Raw genomic sequence first — 22,386 nt, forward strand, 5'->3', positions numbered from 1 at the left:
TGCTTTAGATGGAGAAATGTGGGGATCGTTTTGGTGTGAGGAGATCTTGTGTTTTTGAGATTAATGCTTCTCTTTTTCACTGTTCTATCTTACAGTTTCTAGTGATAACTTCTTACAGGTCTGAATCTTAGAGCAGCAGTTTTGACATGGAAGTCAGAGCTAAACAAATGTCAGTTACTTAAGTAATCAATAAGTTTAAAATATATTAAGATTAAATGTAGTTTAATTATGTACTGAATATCAAAATGAAACAAAACTTGTGCATGTCTCAGGAAGTCTAGAGAACCAGCTAGAAAAATTTCAAGACGGAAAAATAGAATTGAAATTGCAGAGGAGACACCATTCTCTGTGTGCTCTGATTCTTACCTTTGATTAAACAAACAGAAGACATTGCCATGTTATTGTGTGCTCTTGTATTGAAATGGTTTTGGGCACCTTTGATGACAGCTCAGTCTAGTGCTGAGGGCCATGGGCTGGGACAGCAGTAAAATGCTTTTTTTTTGATGTTCATGTTCTATATAAATCGCATAAAGAGTTTCTCTATTTTAACTTCAAATCTTTCTTTTCAGTCCTTATTTTGGAGAGGAGTTTTACTTTGAGATTCCAAGAACATTCCAGTGGTTGTCCTTCTACATTTATGATAAAAGTGTTTTACAGAAGGACCTGCGTATAGGTAAGTGTCTGTGAGGTGCTGTCTGCATCTTGCAGAGCACTTGGTTATTTTCAGTAGCATTATCTGTGGGATTAAGGATACAATTATTGGTGAAGCATCTTTCAAAACTGTGTATAGTGCACTTAAGTGTTCCTTTAAAGTTCAAAAATTAGGATTTTGTTTCCTTGCTTCATTCTATTATACTAAAATATGTTTTGTTTTTGTTTTGTAATTATTGTTTTCCACAATAATTACAATTGTGGAATAATTCTTAAAATCATTTATAGATAATTTTTTTCCTTGTCAGTGCAACCTGTAACTTAGTGACTTACAAAGCATTTGGCAGGAACTTGTGTAGCTTAAGTGAAAAATCACAGGAGGCAGATTTCTGTTTCTTTCACCACTGCATAATGATTTTGTTGCAGCTGCTTTTTGGATACAGTTGCTACAAAACTCTAATAGTCTGCTGTGGAACCAGCCTTTGCTTTACTTGAATTGAGGAAGGAAATAATTTGCACCAGGATGTCAGATAATTTGATATAATAACAGCTTTCCAAATAGCAATCAGAAGAGTAAAAGGCATCTACTTCAGTTTCCTGTTTAGGCATTCTTGAACACCGTTTTGTTCTCCCAGATCTATTATGTTATTTCCAGCCTCAAGTGTGTTCTTTATTTTACCTTCCTTTTGGTAATATCCAGGATAACAAATAATAATTAATGTCATCAGGCTTTATACAAACTATTTTCTGCTTTACTTACCCATAACATTCCTTGTTTTATGTTCTTCATATAGCATCATAAATTTAAAGAAAAACTTAAAAGAGTTTAGAAAAAAAAAACAAATTTCAAACATAATTAAATAATTGTTCTATTCAGATGAAGGTAATATTTATGCTTCTCTCCCCCCTGCCACCCTCTCTCAGGAAAGGTGTCAATCAAAAAAGAAGATTTATGCAACTACACAGGAAAAGAGAACTGGTTTATGCTTCAACCTGTTGATTCTAATTCAGAGGTTCAGGTAACTATTGCACATTTACATTTTGAAAGTTAAGTACAGATAAGGACATCATGGTAGAAGGTTCCATTGAGCTGTAGGAGATGAGGTTTAGCATCTGTATTTCTTGTGAGGCAGTTGTGTCTTCAGTTTGGTTAGAGAATAATGCACTCTACACCTAAGCTGGTATTATTCCTCATGGTACTTCAAACTGGGAGAAAACATGAAGCAACTGTTTGGGAAATGTCTTAGCAGTATTTTGATGTCTGGAATGCTTGTGAGAGGGGTCATGTGCTTGAGGCACATGAATGGATCCTAAAACTCTTGAATACCTTTTTTTTGGTAATTTTTGGTGTTAACTGAAATAATGACATTAAAATGGTTAGTCTTCAAAACTAATGTACTAAAACTTGGATGTACTTGTGCTGTGTTCATGTATCTTAACCTGAAACACTTTCTGCATTCAGTATCAAACAACTTACACTTCAGTTTTATTTCAGCCTGTGGTTCCAGTTCTTCAAACAGGATTGTTCTAGGAATAGTTAAAAGTCAGATGGCTCTAGAAGTTGCAGCAATTCTCTTTTTGGTTTCAAGAACAAAACAGAATTCTTGAGAATCTCTTAGCCTTTTGCTGTGAAAAACTAGTAGATTTTAATAGGGGTTTTTTCCAGATTTGCCTGAGGGCAAAAGTCTTAGACTTGACAGTGTTTGTATTTTTTTAGTAACCTGAAAGTCCCTTTGGGTAGGGAGAATCCTGGCTACTTTTACGAGATCTGAATGTGCACAGAATTCTCTTGTTATTTCCACTGATGATTCATTTATGTGTCATAAGTTTAGCCTGCAGCTCTTGGGTATAGGAGGGCATGTGGTTGCTTTACATGAAGAGAGATTTTCAAAACATCTGAATACCACTTCCTCTTCTCTGTTGAAAATCAGTCCTCTTTCAGTTGTGATCAAATGGAATAGAAAGGTTCATTTGGAAGGGACCTAGAGATCATCTAGTCCAGCTACACAGTGTCTTCTTTGAATTCTTTAATAACTCTGAAAATTCTAGAAAGCCCTTTCCAGATACAAACTGAAAGGTAGTTTCCACTTTGACTTAAACATCGTCATGCTTGCTGGTTTTTCTGTCATAAAAATGTATTGAGAAGGTGTTAATTTTTGTCATAACACTACATGAGTAAGTGAAAATTCAATTAGAATATTCCATTAATAGAATTTAGTGATTTCTTACATATTGGAAATAAAAAGTTCATAATTTTCCTTGGCTTTGTGACTCACAGCAGAATGTAAACTCTTATTTTTTATGACTGTGCCATGCAAAGCACTGTCCTGCATTGCACTTCCATTAAGAGATGACCTTTTCTGCTTAGGTATATGCTCCTCATATTTATCTTTACTTGAGTCAAGGCATTTGGGTAGGTTTCTCCAGTCCTGTTTTTTTTCCATAAAAGTCTTCAGGGCGTAGCTGAGACCAGTTCCCATCTGCCACATCTGGCTGAATCTTGTTGGTTTGGATGTGCTTTACAGTACTGAAATATATTCTGAGATGTCTGAGGTTGTTGGCTGGACACGGCTGAAAGTAGTGGACTTTTATATTGTACATGTGCAGAAAAAGTGCGTGAAATATTGATAAAGGTAAATCAGTTTGGAGGGAAAAAAAAGTTGTTTTCTTTTCCTCGTGGCACTATACGTGTAGTTGATTTTTTTTCCTCTGGTTCCCTCAAAAATTTATGATGTGTGCAATGCAATAGAATAGCAGAAAAGTATTTTGTGTTCCATGGATATGCACAGGACTCCACTTTGCAGTTGCTTAGTTGGGATTATTTTGGGGGTTTTCTATACATCTGCATTTTTTTCGAGAAAAGTGTACTTTTTATATACATCTATTCTTCACAGGTTAACTTTGGTATAATTAGCAGCCTGTACACCAGGAATGTTAGTGGTGAGACTTTTAGAAAGCAGCTGCTCTGCTCTGTGTTTTGATATTAGCTGGTTTTTGTTTTGCTGCTGTTCACAGTATTATGAGTTCATATTAATCTTGTTTTCTTGAAACTTTGTCCTTTCTCCACTAGTTCCTGAAAGATAAATGCAAATGTGAGAATACTAAGTAAATAAACCAGCCTTCTGTACAGCCACATTTAAAGCCCAGTTGCATATTATGTCAGAAGTTCTGATAAAGATCTGCAGATCAGCAACTTGAGGAAACCATCACACTGCTCTCAACAAACAAAATGACAAAAATGTTCTAAAACTCTCCATGCATGTTGGGGAAATATTTACTTAGAGCCATGTTACTGTAGTCATCATGGCACTGAGCTGGGAGCAAACTGCATCCACAGGTAGTTCTCAGGAGCAGTGCTGTTTTACTCCTACTGTTAAGTGTAAAACACAATTTGTGGGTTTTGGTTTTAAAAGCAAAAGGAAGATGTTTAGGCCATTCCCAGCATGTGTTTTCTAAAACAAGTGAAGTCAGTTATTTAAATAAATGTTAATAATGGTTGTCTTTTCATTTGTCATTCAAAAACTTTGCCTTGTAAGGCTGTTGGCATGCTTCTTGGTATCCTGTTTTTATCCTGTAAATCTGTTTTTGTAATGGAGTTTCTCTGCTTGACAAATACTTTGTTAATGTACCTGTGTTCCTGTCCCTGTAGTCCCAGTTTGCAAAACACCTGGCAGGCATCCCAAAGCAGTTAGGTTGGGAACTGCCTTGTAAAAGAAGCTTCATTTCTCCTCCCATGTGACGAACAGAGAGGGAAACGCAGCCTTTGCCCCAGGGGATTTACAATAACAACATTGCAGTTCTATGTCAAAACATAACTGCTATAGAAATGTGTGCAAGGTCAGCTAAGGGTTTTACTTCCATTTTAGCAGAAAGGCAAAGCTGTAGTTCCGATTATGACTTGCTTCCTTTGCCGCTCTTGCAAATCACCTTCCAGAAACCCTCCCTAGGAATTTTGATTGTGAACAGACCAGTATCATCTGATGTTCCATTTAGCAAATAGACAAAGTCTGAGGATACCAAGGAGAACATTGTTAGAGGAGGGACTCTGGCAATGTGTGCCTATCTTAGATGTAAGAGCCAGCATGATCAGCCAGGCACCCAAAGGAGTAGCAGGTATTGTTCAGGCAGTAGCTGTTTGGAGCAAGATTTAAGTAGTAAATTTTGATCATCCCCAAAAAGTTGCATATCATGGTTTAAAGTTATGGAGCCTTTTATTGAGAGGTACAGTAGGTTGGCCCTTGCTGGTTTCTGAAGTTAATCCATGCTGTTCCATAATTTATGGATTCTTTTTTTTGAATACATCCTGCCATATCAGGAAAAGAAAAGGAGGAAGCTGGGTTTAGCAATTATTGCCATCTTTTCCTCTCTTCTGGTTGTGTTTACTGTTCCTTCAGTACATCAGCAGTTTTCCTGAGATAGTTGAAAACTGCCCTGGGGTGCACAGTACATTTCTAAATTATCTTCAGTCTGGTGGGATGGACAGGATTTCACTGTGGATATTAAATGCCGCTGGTTATGGCTATTCCATGCTATTCTAATTCTCTAGGCATACCTACCTGCCTTCAGAGTCCAAGGTCATTTTAGAACTTTCTCCTGGAGTGTTCAGAAATTCATGTCTGTGCAAGGCTTCATCCCATGCTTGGGACAAAATAGCTGAGACTCTTACTCTTGGTAATTGCTTGGTAAAGGTGGGAGAAATACTTGTGTATGTTAAATCTGTAGAGGCTTGACTGGTTCTTGTGCTGTCTGCAGATGAGACAGTGCTTCTCTATAGCATTGTCTCAAAGTTCAGGTGCATCCATCATGCTCTACTTGCAGGATATGTGCTATAGATGAGGTATTTTCTTCAAGTGGTAATATTGGAATTCCTTCAAATAACTTCTAACTGTAAACTATATTATTGTTCTAATTCCTACTTTTAAAATAAATGCTTTTAAAACTACTTGTGTTTCTCTCCTGTTTTTTTTTTTTCAGGGAAAAGTTCACCTTGAATTAAAACTGAATGAACTGATAACAGACAATGGATCTGTGTGCCAGCAACTAGTAGTACAGTAAGGAAATATATCAATCCTTTAATATTTGGTTGTTTGTTACAATATATGGGATTTGTCATTGCTGATACTGGATGCCTGCACATCTTAGTACCATAGCATTTTTATTTTTATGGGACTTTCCTTGGAATCTGCCTTATGAGGAGATGAGTGTATGTCTAGGGAACTCCAGCAGAAGTTTTTCACAGCTGCTCATCTCTGCTACCAAAGCCCTCACTTTTATTGGGACTACTAGGATTAGTGTCTTGGAATTCCAGTTGAATTTGGTGTGGTGAGAAGGGTAGGAATGAGCAGTGCAGCTGACACCAGAACTTGCAGTATGGCTGTTACTGACTGAATTACTGCTGCTGGTGGTATTTTTTGGAGGTTGGTATGGTAAAATTTATTGCTAGTTTTGCTTCAGAATTATTTTCTTCCAGTTAACCATGATAAGAAATTCTTACAGAAAAACAAAGTACAGGAGTTGTGGTTCTGGAACAGCATATTTGCCACATTTCAGTAAAACTTCTTAGCATCAACTTGAGGCGATTTCACTACCAAACTTAATTTTAGCTCTGAAGTGTAAAAATGCTACAGCATACCAAAGAGCATCATAGAAACAGTAAATTTTTGGTTATTAGCTAATGTAATTTTCATTATGAAGTTAAGAAGATGTTCTTGTCTTAGCCAGCTGTCTAGACCCAGATGAGTAGTTGAGTTGGAGCAGGACCCAGCAGAGTGGTCTGTTTGCTGTTCTTTAGCTCTATTCTGTGGTAGAGCTAAGCTGGTGAAACTGGTGATGCTTTAATGGCTTAGGCTCATCATTCAGGTAAGAGGGAACTTGCTGAACATCAAGGTATCTTTATTACTTAAAGATAATTTGGAATGTATCTGCTTTTATAGTGGGGTAGCAGCATGGTTCATTGGGAGTCCTGCTGCTCTTCTTTTTTGTATCCCACTTGCAGCACAAAGCAGAATTAGAACAGCTTTTCCCCATGGACTGACTGTTCACCACCAAAAGCTGGCTGGAGCTTTATGACTTTGTGTTTTATTCCCAACTTTATTAATTTTCAGAAAATTTTATATTTTTATATGTTCATGTTAGTGTTGTGGGTTTTTTATTTTAAAAACCTGCCTGGATTTTTCATATGATGAAGAAAAGTTGCATTAGAAAGTTACTGTTGCAAGTTGCAGTTTTGAGTAGGAAGTGGTTTACTCACTGTGCCCTCTCTTAGGATCTCTTTGTGACGGAGATAATTGATCAAAAGGAAGCCAGGGTTCTCTTTTGGTTGCAGCACTTGCCCACTCACTGCCATGTGGGAGAGCATTGTGCGTTAGGCCCTGCTGTGTTACATCAGTGCACTTGGCTGAGGTTAGGAAATGCACTGGAGTTCCTTAAACTCAAAATGTTCAGTAGAATTGTACCACACGTGCTGTTGCCCTTGAAATAATGTACTGTACTACTAATACATAGTACATTAATCTATTTTGCATGTACTTGTCAGGGTATGTGAAATAAGAAATCTCTCACTGAATGTGGTATTATAGAAATGGATGTGAGGATGCTGTTGAGATGGATTTGACGTTAAAGCATGAGGAACTTACAGAAAATAGATGTGGGAGTATTAAAGAGAAAATTAAACTCTTTAAAACCCTGCTTGTCCTGTAAATTTCCCATGGTAATTAGTAAGTGATGCACTTCCTGCTATGTTTTTTGCTAGTCACCAGGCCCTGAGAAGACATTGAACTAGTAGGTCCTTTAACAAAGCTGAAAGAAAGGAGCAGAACCATGATAGAGTAAAGAGAGACAAGGAGTGGGCACAAATGTATTTATGTGTCTGTTTCTGACACTTCTTTATATGTTCTAAACTGGAAAATAATGGCCAAAGGAAAAAAAAAATCACTGAAAAAATAATTCTTGATATGCAGGCTATGATACTTGCCTTTCAGGAGGAATATTTTACTTCATGTTCAAATTAATGGTGTCTCAATGCAATGAAAATGAGATGCTTTTACACCTTCACCAGTTAATTTTTTTTTTCTAGGATAGGAGAATGCTAGATACTTGTGCTGGCTTCTGTGCATAGTTAAATTGCTAATGGATTTCCACTGTATATTCCCTGAGAGTCCAGAAATTCTACAAAGATGACAAATAGTAGCTCCAGCTTTCATTACACAAGATTAAAGGTGCTATTAAGTGCACACACAATAGCAAGTAATTAAAAGACTGTGATTCTGAGCATTACCTGGAGTCCCCTGTCACCTTGTGGCTAAACCAAAACCATGACTGGCTAGGCAATGGATTCCTGTTGACTTGGGCCTGTAAACATGGCTGTAGAAGCTTTTTCTGCTGGTCTTCTAGATGAGTTTTATGATTAGGATTGATTTAAAAACTCAACTCTAGTTGTTTTTTTTGTCATAAAGCATAGCTACTCTTCCTTTGGTGCAGGACTGTCTTAGAGCTCATGTAGAGCAGGCTAAGCCCCGATTTTACACATGATTTTTGTATTAATTGCAAACTTGCTGTTAAGTTTCATGCAGATACACTCACAGATTGTGAATTAAAGCTTTGTTTTGTCTCTGATATGAATTGCTTCCTTTTCTAATGTGTGAATGAGGGGGAGGAAAAGTGCAAGAGATTACCTGCTGACGCAGGGGTTGGTTTTCTTTTGAAACCACAATGGTGTGTATAGTAGCACATTTCACAAATACATGCTTGCAGCTCTTGCTGGGAGTCCCTAAGAAGAGGTTTGCATGGCCATTGTTTGCATATTTGCTGCTGCTGAAATAGATGATGCTTGAACAGTTTCTTGGCAAATTAGGCAGTTGAGTGGTGGCACCTGCCTTCTCTGAGATCAACAGCCCTTCAGCTCTGAAAGAAGGTTTTGTGTATTTACAGGGTGAATACTTCAAAGCCCAGAAATGGTTTATTACAGCCAGATTTTGACTTTGCTGCACATACCTCTCTAAATGAATTACATACCATGCTCTCTCAGATTGACCTGTCAGTTTGTTCCTGTCCTGTTTATACTTTGTCTGCTCGCATGAAGTTGTTCTAGCAAACACAGCAGTCATAAATGAAGTTTACCTACAGATATTAATGGCTGCAGTTGGGGAGTGTCTGCCTGTGAAGAACTTCAGTTGATTTGAATGGTGGAGGTAGAGTCAGCCATTGAGGGGGTTTATTGTGGGCTGGGTCTTTTTAAGAACTTACTTTCATCTTTTAAGCTGAATATATGCCAGTTATATCTGAAAGGCTCTCATTTCCTGTATGAAACTCCTCTTGCACAACAAACTTCTGAGATGAGAATTAATGAAAACTGAATCATATCTTACACTCTACTGGAACAGGGCAGCAGTTGGAGAAAAGAACCAAAGTTCTGTTACCTGTTGCTTAGACGGCACATAAGGATATAGAAGTCTAAAATATAAAATAAAAGGCTTCTAAGTTCCTGTCTGCTACTTCAAACTCCATGCATTTATGCCTTTTGAATAACAGCTGCCTAGCTAGGTAGATGAAATGACTTTTCAAATCTGAAATATTTTTACTGTGTGTTAAAAATGTATTTATTATGGTTGTCGGAATAGGAGTGTATATTTAATGTTATTTTGGTTTTTGATTGGTCAAAATGTCTGGCATTTTGTTGGTGGTGTTGCTGGGATTTCTTGGTTGTTGTTTTCCTTTTAAAGGAGACTGCAGTTGCAGCACTTTGCCTGATTCTTTGAGGAAAGGCAGCATTCCTGTGAAATTTGCTGACTAGCAAACTGAGTGAGGTTTTTTTCATTCCATTCATTTTCATTCCAACTTTTCCATTTCTGTTAAGTCTACTCCAATTTAGCCACTTCAAACATCTTCAGGATTTTTAAACATGTTTAGTGGAGGCTGTTTGTTTAGTAGCTTAAAAGTATCAGTAATGATTCAGTGCAGTGTGCTCAGTCCCTGGGGAGGAACAATCCAGCTCGGTAGTGCTGAGTTGATTTAATGGCTTCCTATCCCTAATGGCTGCTTGCCTTTGGAGCCTGGGAGGGCTCCTGCATGAACAGAGTGATTCAGTTTGCCAAACTGACAACTGGCTTTTAGGTTGAAAGCTTCCTGTGAGGGTGGTAAACAGAAGCAGCAGTTCAGCTGACTTGGCTGTGCTGTCACATATGTGTCTGAAGCAGACTCCAGGCTGTACCTGCAGACTGAAGGGGTGGATCTGACTGGAGTGAGAGATGGAAGGGGAGGAGGTCAGGTAAATTTGGAAGAAGAGAGAGATTTGGGGATATTAGGAGTTGATGGTCAGGGGCGGTGTTGGACCAGGACAGGCTGTCTGATAAACTGGGCAGGCTGTACTTGCTGGCAGCAGAGCTGGGGTTTGGACAGGAGGTGGGAATGGAGTGCTAGAGCTGCCTCCACAGGGACACCAGCTGGAGCATGAAATCAGCTTGAAGTGACAGATCCATATGATGAATCAGAGATTTCAGTTCTGCTGCAAGGCTGTGAAGTTGTCAGTAAAATGTTTTTCAATTTGCAGGAAATCACAAACAAGCGTTTCTTTAGTTTGTGTATGTTGTGGTCAAGAGAACAGAACAGGCTGTAACTGAAAGTCCTACAGACTCATGTCTGTTTGCTAGAGAAATCCAGGAGCTTGGTGATCATGTAAGAAGAGAAATTCTTGTTAAAACAGCTGAATTCTCTTCAGATAAGGTTGGCTGATCCATCTGCTATGAATTTCCTATCAGGTTCAAACTGCAGCTGATTTATAGGTACACTCAGCACTCACACCTGAAACTACAAAGCCTGAGGAGCTGCAGAGGGTGTTGTATGCTACAGGATGCCCCTCAGTCTGAAAGAATAGAGTCCTGCCTCAGATCAGATACCCCAAATGACTGAAAAGTCTAGACAGTTTAATTTTGTTGCCACTCTTCTGGGCCACTTATGTGTTGGAGGAGGAATCAATGAATGCTTATGGAACAACTGGATGTTTCAAGAACCCATTTAAATGGTGGGTTTGAAATCACTGTAGCGTTCATTGTGATTCAAAAATTATTGAAATGCTGAAGGCCACGTGCTTGATAACTGGAAGAAAAATAACAAATGATTGTGCAGTGGTTCAGCACTAAATGTTCCCTGAACTGGCTAAGACAAAGGGACTTTTGCGGGGGGGAAATACCATCTGGTTTATAATTGTGCATACTCCAAAGAGGGTGGAGTTTGGAGGCAGCACAGGAGTGTTAGTGTCTGCTGTTTCCACTCTTGTATTTGAATTTGCAGCTCCTCTTATTCTTTTTAACAACATTTTTCTACAGTACATAAAGCAGTTATTTTAAAATGTGGGCAGCTACATAACTTCCACTGGATCTACACAACTTATTATTACACAGTATGATATTAGAACATTTACTTAATTGTTCATGTGAATTTAAAGTTTTCTCCTCAAGTTGCCTAGATTTTGGATTTTAGTCAAACTAGCAAATTATGACAATTGAAATTTTCTTGCTTTAATTTAGTTAAATTCTTGCAATACAGCTAAAAATACGTTATTTTAAAGAGAACATGAATATAACATTCAGATCTTAGGAAATTTTGTAATCTGCAGAATGTTTTTGGACTTAAACTACATGTTGTATGGTTACATTAGAGCATCATTTTGCTCTAATGTAACCATGCAACATGTAGTTTGTATGTATTACATTAGAGCATCATTTTGCTAAAAAGTCTAGTTTCTGCTATGAATTTACAAACTCTTCTGCTTCACTTCTGTTGTTACAGCTTTTTTTTAGTTAATGCTCTTATGTGAGCAGCATCTGAAGGTTAGGCAGCTTGCTGACCCAGCTCTGTGTTGCTGCTGTGGTGATTCAAAGATTGCAAGACTTTGGAAAAGGTCCAGAAAAGGTTTCTCTGTCTCCATGAGCATTAATTGACAACCATCCTCTCCCTTTTGCATCAGGGCTGATGAACAGTGTGCCTGGGTACCTGTTAAACACCAGTTTACCACTTACTGTATGAATTACAGAAGAAAACAGAATTTTTAAAAGGGTCATTAAACCTTGATGGTAATTTAACCCTGAACACGGACTATTGTGAAAAAAGATTGAAAATAAACCTTGGGCAGTATTTCAAAGATAGAGCTAGAACTATATACTATAATAGTTTCAGATGTTTAATTTTAAATATCATTTCAGGATTTGACTTTGGATTTCTTAGCATAACTCAGAATGTAATTTATTCAAAATTACATATTTCAATCTATTTCAATGCCTTCCAGATATAGTTGCTGCCATTGGTTGAGGCCAGATAGCTTTTGAAATTTGAGTTAATGAAATCTGCAATTTTTCCTAACATATAGCAGTTCATTTTACTTAGGATTTTGTCATTCATGTGTGATACTGGAGTGTCTTTATCAAAGCAATTCCAGGAGTTTTGTTCTCAGAGAGCCTCCCAATATGACTATATACTTGAGTATTATTTTGTGTTACCATCTAGAGATCTTCTTCAGTACATGCAGCATGTTGGATCATTGTATTGCTAGATCTGTGTGTTATGCAGCAGGACAAAAAGTTTTCAAAAAGCAAGCATTGTTTGGATTTTATTTTTTTTAAGCCAAATAATTGCTTCACTGATCTGTTGTTTGCCTTTTCCTTGTAGCATAAAGGAGTGCCATGGGTTACCTCTTATAAACGGACAGAATTGTGATCCTTATGCAACAGTCTCTCTCGTGGGGCCTTCCAGGTAACATTTTAATATAAAATGAATAAATCTAAAAATGCTGTGATGTTGAATTGCAAAAGAAAGTCCTAGGTTTTAAGCAAAATCTTTAAAACGCAGAAAAATCTTCCAGTGCTCTCATGCGTACATCGCATCTCCATGGATACTGTTCTCTCCCTTCCCTGCCATATGCTCCAGACTGGGATGGTGTTTGGTCTGTCTGAATTGTTTGCACTAGTCAAGAGCCACTTATGACTCAGTTCTTTCTTTTTTTTTTCTGTTTTGTATTAGATTTCTGCACTGTACTTCCTGTTAATTAATGTGAAATTCCTGTATGTTGCCATGCAGTCAGTTGCTCCCTCACCTTCCTCTCTTCTCTGTTTTCCCTGATGTGTGGGTTTCTTCACAGCAGATGTGTAGTAACTGGGAGGAGATGAGGGAGGAGAGGTTCTGGAACACCTTCAGGATGCTGTGTTCAATGTCCACACAGTTCAAATATCCCCTTTTTTGGGACCAGTAATCCTCAATAACTCCTGGGTTTTTTCATTTAAGAAAAATCCCCCATCCCACACATTCACTATGTGCAAGTCCCTGCCCAATAAGGAGGATAAGTTTCAGTTGCTTCATTTTTGCCACATCAGACCCTTTCCTTTCTCCTGTGCTGAGGAATTGCCTTTGTGAGCACAGTGCCAGGATGTGTTCTACCAGGCTTGCTTGGCTTAAAGACTGTGGAAGGATTGTCCCTGAGTAAGCTCTGCATGGAGCATTTTTTTTCTCCTTGGTAATAAACAATCACATTTTTTAGGTTTGGCTTGGGGGGTTTTTTGTTTGCTTTGTTTGTGTGGGTTTTTCCTAAGAGGACTAGGGAAGCTCACCCATTATACTTGAGAATCATGGGGATAAATGGCAAAGAAGGTAAACTGACAGAGGTTTTCTGTTTGAGTCCTGTGTGTGGATGGAAGTGGGAGAATGTTGGTCCCACAAAAGATTTACCCTGTTAGTATGGGAATAAATATGCAAATCTGACAGGAATTCCTGGTTGAGATTTTCCAATCTTATGCATGTGTGACTCATGTACCATGACTGGAATATTTATATGTCCAGTGCCTGAAAAGAGGTAGTTGATACTTAGGGCAGTTTTTCTTCTCCCTTGTCTGTTTTTCTCATGTATTTTATATTTCTTTATTTTGGAAAGCCATTTTATACTACCACAGCCCTTTGCTAAATAAATAAAACTGTATTCCTTTATAAAACTTGTAAAATTAAAAAAAAAAACAAACCAAAATCAACACACAAGGAAATGGGGGCAGTTGTTTTGTTTGACCCTGTGCTGCTTCATATCTTACATGAGCAGCAGTTGTTTTCAAAGAAAACCTTCAGTGTCTTGGGTATAAGCCCCTGTCTGTAAAGAAGTAGTGGATATTTCACCAGCAAAAGAGGGTGGGAAAAACAGAAACTGCAGTTGAGCAAGACAAGGAAGTGTGCTCATTACCTTCAGGCAGTGGTAAAGAAATTTAAATTTTAAATGCATTAGAAATTGTTCATGTATTTTAATTAATATATGTAAGTTTTACCTGTTTGTGAAATTAAATACAACCTTTGAGTTGGATAGATGCATGGCTAGCTAGATAAAACATTTAAAATTTTAGCTCTTTAAACTGTATTGTGAAGATGAATTAATTTCATTTTAAGATTTTCTTCATTGATCAAAGTGAATTGTAGAATAACAAAAAATGTTTTAACTTAAATGCATGGGTCCTTCTTGACAATAGAATGTCTTTATAATTGTGTGTTTAAGTTGTCTATGGTAAAAATTTTACCACATTGGAACAGGAATGACCAAAAGAAGACCAAAGTTAAGAAGAAAACAAGCAATCCGCAGTTTAATGAGACATTTTATTTTGAGGTAACTTTTTGTGTGTGTTCTTCCTGTTTATCTGTTCTGTGCAACCCTTCAGATATTTTTAAGCAAGCTGCATAGCAATACCTAATGCAGAAAGCTCTCTTCAGGCAAACTGAAGAGCTTTAATTGGCCTCTCAAATGTAAGTGGATGACATAGTTAAATTTCTGTCTGCCAGACAATAGCATTCTCCTCCAACTGCTGTGTGAGAAGTTACTTTCTCACAAGCACATATATGAAGGTAATCCCTATCTTGAATCACTTTATATACCATCTGTTGCCATCTGGAGTTCTGAGATAACTTTAACCTATCCCATGGACTTCTGTTTAAATATTTTCAAGCTTGACCTAAAAAACCCAAACAACTTATTTATTTAATAAAGTAATACAGTGATTATACCCAAAAAGTTTATTTTATTTTTAAAAGTTAACTTTGTTGTTATTTAGGAGTTGATTTCAATTCTACATGAGTTATCTGACAAAGAAACCATGAGTTTAAATTTTCCTCTGATTTGTGTCAGTAATAAAAATCAGATTTGCATTTAAAGCATGCAGTACTGAGAGTTGGAAGGAGTACACCTATTTCATGTGCCTCAAATGTATTATAATTTATTGTGTTTTTATAAATCCTGGTGTGGGACTTGAGTGAGAAATAGTTTCATACCTATGCACAGTTTCAGTGCATGTGTGTGTCTCAGTTGACCTGCTCAAGAATACTGAGTGTGATTTCTTAAGAAGTTAGATATTAGGATAAAAATGTGATCCAAACCACTCTGGTAACTTTTTGACTTATGATTTATTGGAGTTAAATTGAGAATGCAGTCAGTCAAGAAATGAGGAAACTGTAGATGAGAGGTTACAATTGTGTTGTAACTAGGGCAAGAAGAGTGGGTTTCCTATTTGTTGTTTCTTTAAACATTTCAGAACTGACTTACTTCAATGCTTTCATAGGACTCATGCTAAAAGAAAAAAAAATTTGCCCGTTTCCTGTCATACTACTTGTTGTTTTTTCTAATAGATCTATACTGTAATTCCCTCATTTATCAGCCTTCAGTAGGCTCCACCATGAACTCTACTTGACCCATTTTTCTCCTGCTTTCTGGAAAAAGCAGTTTGTTTGGCCAACTGACCTTTTTCCTTTGTATAAGGAACAGTAGCTATTTACCTATGCTAGAGGCAGGGAGGGTTTTCTTTGATTTTTGATATCCATAATATAAAAAATGTGTTAATAAGAGGAATTTACTTGCAGGTAACCAGGTCCAGCAGTTACACCAAAAAGTCCCAGTTTCAGGTGGAAGAAGAAGATATTGAGAAACTAGAAGTCAGGTAAGTTATGTGGATTAGAAAGTGATTTCATAGAATCATTAATAAATCATAATATTTTATCATCAAGACAATAAATACCTGTTTTATCTTAGTGTAGTTTCATAGAATTACTGATCAGACTTGTAGAAAAGATGACAAAGAAAATTTCTTTTTCTTTTACTTGTATTTCTTACTGAAGATGAGTTTTTTTATTTTGAAGTAAATAGTGGTTGAGTGTAGCATTCCTGTGCCCGTGAGTAAAGAGGTATGAATACCTTATATCAAATAATATTTATTTGGGCAGAAGATTGGTAATAGAACTTGCACTGAAGGATACCAGCTTACCTGATCCTAGTCTATAGTTTCAAATATAGTTGGTTGGTTTAATAAAAAAAGAGGAGAAAGCCTCTTTCATGAGATTCTTACAATTTCACTTTGCTTTTTAGAGGAATATTTGTCTTTCATCTTTTCCTTGCAAATGCAAATACTCAAAGTATGTTCCCCTTTTCTGCTGCTTTCCCCTCAGAGCAGGTCTTTGTGTATTTATGCAATGTAATTAGAACTGCAGAGAGCCCTGGACTCAGTTTCTTGTCTTTCTTGTGCTCCTGCACATACATGCACCAAATTTGCTGAATGACAGAAAGTGTTCAAGGCCAGCATATGTTTCCTAACAGGCATCAGAAGAATAATTTAGCAGTTAATCCACATAGCCATTATAGAACTAACTTAGTATGCGTGTTTTTAACTATTAGCTTCATTAATTAGAACTGTATATTTCATTGTAGATGCAAATATATTTAGAAAAATAGTCATGCCCCAACAAATCTAGTTGTCTTTTTTTTTGTTTTTGTTTTTTTTTTCTTGTTCTTAACAACTGCTGTCTGTCAGAAATGTCAGAGAGGTAAGAAGTAATAGAACAAGCCAGGGTGCATGTGTGGAGCCGGATTCCGTTGGAGGTTGTAAGCGTACGAGCTGCTGCTTGGAGAAACAAGCGCATGTCTTGGTGTGGCATTGCAGTGGCCCAGACTCTAGCACTTAGGTGGATATTTGAATCTATTGGTGGTTAAAAAGTTCACTTGAATTACCTGAGAAGAAATGTGCACAGTTTTGGGGGTGGAGACTGCGCAGAAGCCGTACGTTGTGCCAGTCACTTTTGTTTACTGATGCAAGGTCTGCAAGTCTTAACTTTCACTGTTTGTTTCTTTATCTGTTCTTTATGGATTAATAAGTCACTTGTTTGAGTCTTCCTGGTTTATTTAGAATGGAGTGAGATTTCTAACATTTGCTGCCTGCATGCATGTGGATTAGTGCTGTAAGGCAGTTATTGTAAACTTGCTTATTTCTCTCTGGGAGAAAAGAAAATTAAGCCATGTTCTTGTTTTCAGGGTTGACCTATGGAATAATGGGAATCTGGTACAAGACATCTTTCTAGGAGAAATTAAAGTTCCTGTGAAGGTGTTAAGAAATGATTCCTTTCAAGCATGGTGAGAAATGGTGATTCAGAAGTGAATTTGCTTGTCTTGCACATTTTTTTGCAAAGGATATGTTTTATTTTACCTATTCATTAAACTGTCTTCCTGTTCTAATCTAGGTGAAACATGTTTCTAGAGTTTCCCTGCTTAGTAAACTACCCTTGTCAGCAGGTACATTTAGCTCTGCTCTTCCCCATGTCTGCACCTAGTCACAGAATAGTTGGTGTTTGAAGGGGATGTGTGGAGAGTGAAGGGAAGATGGACTGTAGCTGTCTTTTGGTCAGGTTGCTGGATTTCAGTGATCTCTGTGTGCCTTTCAGCCTACCCAGCAAACCTGGAGCTTCTCAGAATTGCATCACTCATAATTCAATTCCTAAGTCAGACTTCCAGAATGACCAATGAGGAATTTATTTGATCATTAAGTATGGATTTTTTTTTTCTTCCTTGGGGAGACTCTGAAAGTATCCTCTAGAACCAACCCAGCATCATATCAGGGGAGCAGGCACAGGAGCTGGAAGGGTGAGGTGTGAAGGGAGTTCAGGCAAGAAACACTTCTGTGTGGGACATCTCAGCACCCTCCTTTCTGATGTTTTTGGAAGCAGGAGCCCATCTCTAGCTCCTTTGCTGTCCCAAATGCTTGGCAGCAGGAAGGGATGAGTGCAAGGGATTTGAGTGCCTCCAAGTGTGTAAAATATTCTGCTTTTAGTGAACCTTTTAGTACAGGAAAAAGCATGGAGGAAGCGCTTTCATATCCACACAGAAAACAGATGGGAAGAACATGTGCAAATAGGAACTAAATGAACACAGGTCTTGGCCAGGAACCATTATGGCTCTGCTCCATGTACCCACCTCAGGCTCCAAATGTCTTGGATGCTGAACTCAGACTCTTGGTGTTTGAATGTGATCCTGTAGGTGTTTGTGTTGGAGTTTCTGGTTTTGCACGGTGTATTGCACTCACAGGCTTGTTCTGCCAGTCTCTCATCAACAGCTGTATGACCATATTAACATAAAAACAGGCCTCTGTCAACAACCTGCAGAGAGAAAGATTGTATCAGCATGGGCTCATTGCCTGTGAGCTGTGTGTGTGTAGCTGTTTGAATTGACCAGTCTGATCTCCTGGTTCTAGAGGTCCAAATACACATGATTGTAAAAGAATATTTGGAGATGGGGTTTCAGTTTGTTGGGGTGATTGTTAAAACTACTGTGACACCACTTAAAAGCTGTGAACATTTTTGTAGGGCTACACCTCCTGTTGGAATGCAGTGAAACTGCAGCCAGTGAATTGTTCAATGGATTTTGTATTAAGAGTAGAAAAAAAAATCTGCATTTTCCCTATATCTTGTTTCTCAAGAGTGGAGCCTGTTAATATTATGTGTTTTTTCTGGTCTCAGACAAGACCATTTTAACTCTTCACATTACTTGTTTCACTTGCAGTGTCCAACACCCTAAATATAACCTAGATGTAAAATGAGATGTCCCAGTGTAGTCTCAAACAATTCCTGCTATTCCCTGTTAACCTACAAAAAGTATATCCTATTCTACTGTTTGCAAAGATGTGAGAAAATAAATTTAAGTTCTGATATGTGTTAAAAATGAATTAAATGCTGCTCATGTTTTTACTTTTGTGTCTCAAGGGGGGTTTTTTGTGAATTTTTTACCAGTTTTCAGATACGATGCATGTATAATGAAATAGTTAAATGTGATACTTTGCTTTATTATGGAATTAGTCAAATGAATGAAATAGGTATCTAATATTTTATAATTGTCCTATTGCTTACAGGTACTTACTTCAGCCAAGAGAAAATGGAAATAAGTCTTCAAAAACTGATGATTTGGGATCACTTAGATTAAATATCTGTTACACGGAAGACTGTGTACTTCCATCTGAGTACTACACTTCTCTAAGGAACTTGCTGCTAAAATCTTCAGATGTTCAGGTACTTTTGTTGAAAACTTCATTGAAGTGAAAACTAAAAATGGATTATGCAGTTGTGAGACAATATGAATTACTCATATCTAGATGATGGGTTTTGTTTCTTTGTATAAATTACTTCTGTCACACCCAGACAAACAGCTTCTAGAGCTCTTACTTCTGCTCCAGGATTTTCTTCTTATTTTAGAAGAACCAGTGGAGACAGGAATATAATCTGTGCTATGTGCCTGGAGGAGATAAAATACTTTTTTCTTTTTGGTTGTTCTTTTCAACATTGTATTTTTCCATTGGCATCTATTGGCTTCTTGGATTTAGAGATTTTCCAGGGACACTGATTCATTATTGGCACTGAAGGGCAGATAATTAACAAAAAGGATCTACTTCAGAGTTTATTTCAAATTCTACTTCTGAATTGCTTCTGCCTTCCCCAGGATGTTAATCAGCATGACTGGATTTCTCACCAGGACATGGTGACAAAGAGGGAAGTGTGGTAGAGTGTTTGCATAACACTGGGACAGGAATCAAACTCTAGCAACCAGACTTTATATTCCGAGGTCTTGTACAGCTTTTTATCGATTCAGTGTTAGTGAAATAGTGACAGAGGAGAAGAAAGATAGAGGAAGCAGCTGTGACTCAAGTTTTTGCAGGCCCATATTCAAATACTGCTTCACTGGAATTCAGGAATAGCTGAGTATATAGGTAGCAGCAGTCAGCGGTGGTCTTTTCTACTGAAATAATTTAGCTTTTGTATTGCAATTCCCTAATGTACAGCGGTAGCAAACACTTTAGAAGGGTGAGAACTTTATTTTAATGTCCCCTGACTGTAGTTTTAAAAGTCCTATGAAGATACATGACATTTTAGTAAAACAACTGCTTTCTGTCTCTAACTTGGGTTTGTGACAAAGCCATAGTGTAACCCTTTAGGGGGAATGAGTAGGATGAGTAGCTGCTGAATTCCATTCTTAAGTGTATTTATAGAGTGGATAATATTAATTTTCAGTTAACTATCTCTGAAATGAAAGCTTTTAATTGCCATGTTACACAGCAAATACTGAAACTTTCTGTTAACAAACTCTGTCATTAGATTTGATCTGTACTTCTTCAAATACAGAAGGAACATTTAACTACTTTACTCAGATGTTGTATTCTGCTTTCTCCCAGCCCATTTCTGCATCTGCTGCCTACATTCTGAGTGAGGTGTGTCGAGACAAGTGCGATGCTGTGCTGCCCCTGGTCCGGCTGCTGCTGCACCACCATAAGCTGGTTCCCTTCGTTGCAGCAGTGGCAGAACTAGATCTGAGGGACACCCAGTATGTATTTCATGTTTATTGATGTCGTGCTTTCTAAAATTAACCTTAGAGTTTCAGTGGGGCTTCATGATACAACACTGATAAGTAAGCCCTTTGGTTTCTTTTTCTCAAGTAAAACTGACTAAATATATTCATCTTTTCATGCTAATTTTTAAAAACATTCATTAAAATAATTTTGGATCTGGGAGTCAGAGTTAAGGGTGCTGGACAGTTTGGTCAAACTTTGTCTTAGAGTACATAGTTTTTATTTTAAATGTCTTTATTTGGCCACTCTTCAAATTTTACTGCGCATTGTATTGAAACTTATAAACTTAGATGGAACATCTTTAAATTGGTGAAAATCTTATCCTGTTGTCTTTTACATGTGGCTTAAATGAAGGCTACTCTTTTTCTGCAAAAATGCCATGTAATTAAGAATGTGGCCTGCATGCCTTGCAGGTAGGAAGCACAGGAGTTTTCCAAGTAGCAGCATATGGTCTGTGAATTTGCAGCTCTGTGGTTAGGAGAGAAATAAGGCAGATGTGAGTAGCAACCAGTGCACTGCCAGGTCATATCCAGTGGAGGTGTGGCAGGGCTTTTGTCACCACAGGACAGTTGATTTCAAAGCACTTAGTCTTGATTTAAATAATGCAAGAGACAGCTTAACTGTGTAGAAAGAGGTGACTCATAGAAAATAATTATCTAAACTGCATTTTAGTACACACATTCCATTGTAATTGAACTGTAACAAAGGCAGCTTAAACTAAATCTCTCAGATTAGAAAGATACACTTTGAACAGCTGGCTGTCAGTTTTCTTCAACAACTATAATGAATAAAAACATAACCTTGGATTAAATTATCTTTTGGTTTAAGTGTCTGGGTTTATTGGTGTGGTGTAGTGTATTAGTGTGCTATAGCTCCAGATTTTTTTTACCCTGACTGCTGCAGGAGGAATTGTATATTGCTGAGGTACAATTTTCATTATTTTGGAATTTTCTCCAGTTGTTCTTTCTCATGTTCCACACTACACTATAACTTTAATTGTATAAAATTTCTTAGGCTTTTTATGGTTTTATTTATGTTCCTGGGTTTGGTAATTGCTGTAATAATATTCTTGTTTATACTCTTTTTGTTACTGAGTGCCATTGGAAGCTTGGTGCATGTGTTCTGGGATTCCTGATTAAAATATATTACAAATACTTTTAAAATATTTAATAGCACGATAGAGTGTAAATTGAAATTTTTTACTGAACTTGTTTTTTCCCTGCTCAAATAAAATAACTTCTTTTCTTGCAGAGAAGCAAACACAATCTTCAGAGGCAACTCACTAGCAACTCGGTGTGTGGATGAAATGATGAAAATAGTGGGGAAGCACTACCTAAAGGTTACTTTGAAACCTGTTATTGATGAGGTATGTTATCCTGCTGAAACTTCTTTGGGGAAGCTCAGCCCCCTGTGGTATCCTTCTCTGTGAGATAGACATTCCTGTTTCAGCTCTCTGGTAGGAATCACTCAGGTAGGGGCATCCTAGAGGAAAAATTAATTGAGCAATAATTGCTAAAGTTAAGTGGGAAGAGCTGTGTTTTGTCATTTATGTTCCAAATGCTTCAAAATAAACAGTCAATGAAAGTCATTGCAGCCTCCCAACACGTTGCAGAATTTGCCCATGTGATGCTTTATGTAATCAATCCATTTGAAAAGGCACAAACAAAAGTGAGGATGGTTATTGCATGTTGGTAAAGCTGGTTAGGACCTAGTTAGAATTTTATTCCTAAATATAAGAATCTAGTTTTTAACGGGTGCATTTCCATACTTTGTCTCAAAAATTGAACTCCTATAGTTTTGTTTGTTTCTTTCAGATATGTGAGTCGCCTAAACCCTGTGAAATAGATCCCATCAAATTAAGGGAGGGGGATAACGTAGAAATTAATATGGTGAGTTTACCAACTGGTCTTAAAATCTGAAAGAAGCATTTTTAAAAGCAGTCTTTGTAATGGAAAATGAGTAACTCATAGTAGCAATATAACTCTGTTTTCAGAGTAAACAAAAAGCTGTATTTTCTTACTCCTCTTTATGAAGACAGCAATGGAAAAGTCCAGTGGAAGATGGGACA

General features: G+C 37.4%; 1 protein-coding gene across 5 annotated transcripts in view; it reads left to right on the forward strand.

Annotated features, from left to right (window-relative positions):
* RASA2 (RAS p21 protein activator 2) overlaps positions 1–22,386 on the forward strand; it is a 45,290-nt gene that overhangs the window by 11,040 nt on the left and 11,864 nt on the right. For 3 of the 5 annotated variants that reach the window (XM_054639563.2, XM_077183914.1, XM_077183913.1), the window contains exons 3-13: positions 570–673; positions 1,576–1,670; positions 5,626–5,702; positions 12,313–12,396; positions 14,206–14,278; positions 15,523–15,599; positions 16,964–17,062; positions 18,831–18,987; positions 20,145–20,293; positions 21,570–21,684; positions 22,133–22,207. In XM_054639563.2, the coding sequence (XP_054495538.1) occupies positions 570–673; positions 1,576–1,670; positions 5,626–5,702; positions 12,313–12,396; positions 14,206–14,278; positions 15,523–15,599; positions 16,964–17,062; positions 18,831–18,987; positions 20,145–20,293; positions 21,570–21,684; positions 22,133–22,207 (1,105 nt within the window). The other 2 variants (XM_077183915.1, XM_077183916.1) reach the window with 2 other exon arrangements.

This window comes from Agelaius phoeniceus, chromosome 10 (genome assembly GCF_051311805.1).
Source record: "Agelaius phoeniceus isolate bAgePho1 chromosome 10, bAgePho1.hap1, whole genome shotgun sequence".
Classification (NCBI taxonomy): domain Eukaryota; kingdom Metazoa; phylum Chordata; class Aves; order Passeriformes; family Icteridae; genus Agelaius; species Agelaius phoeniceus.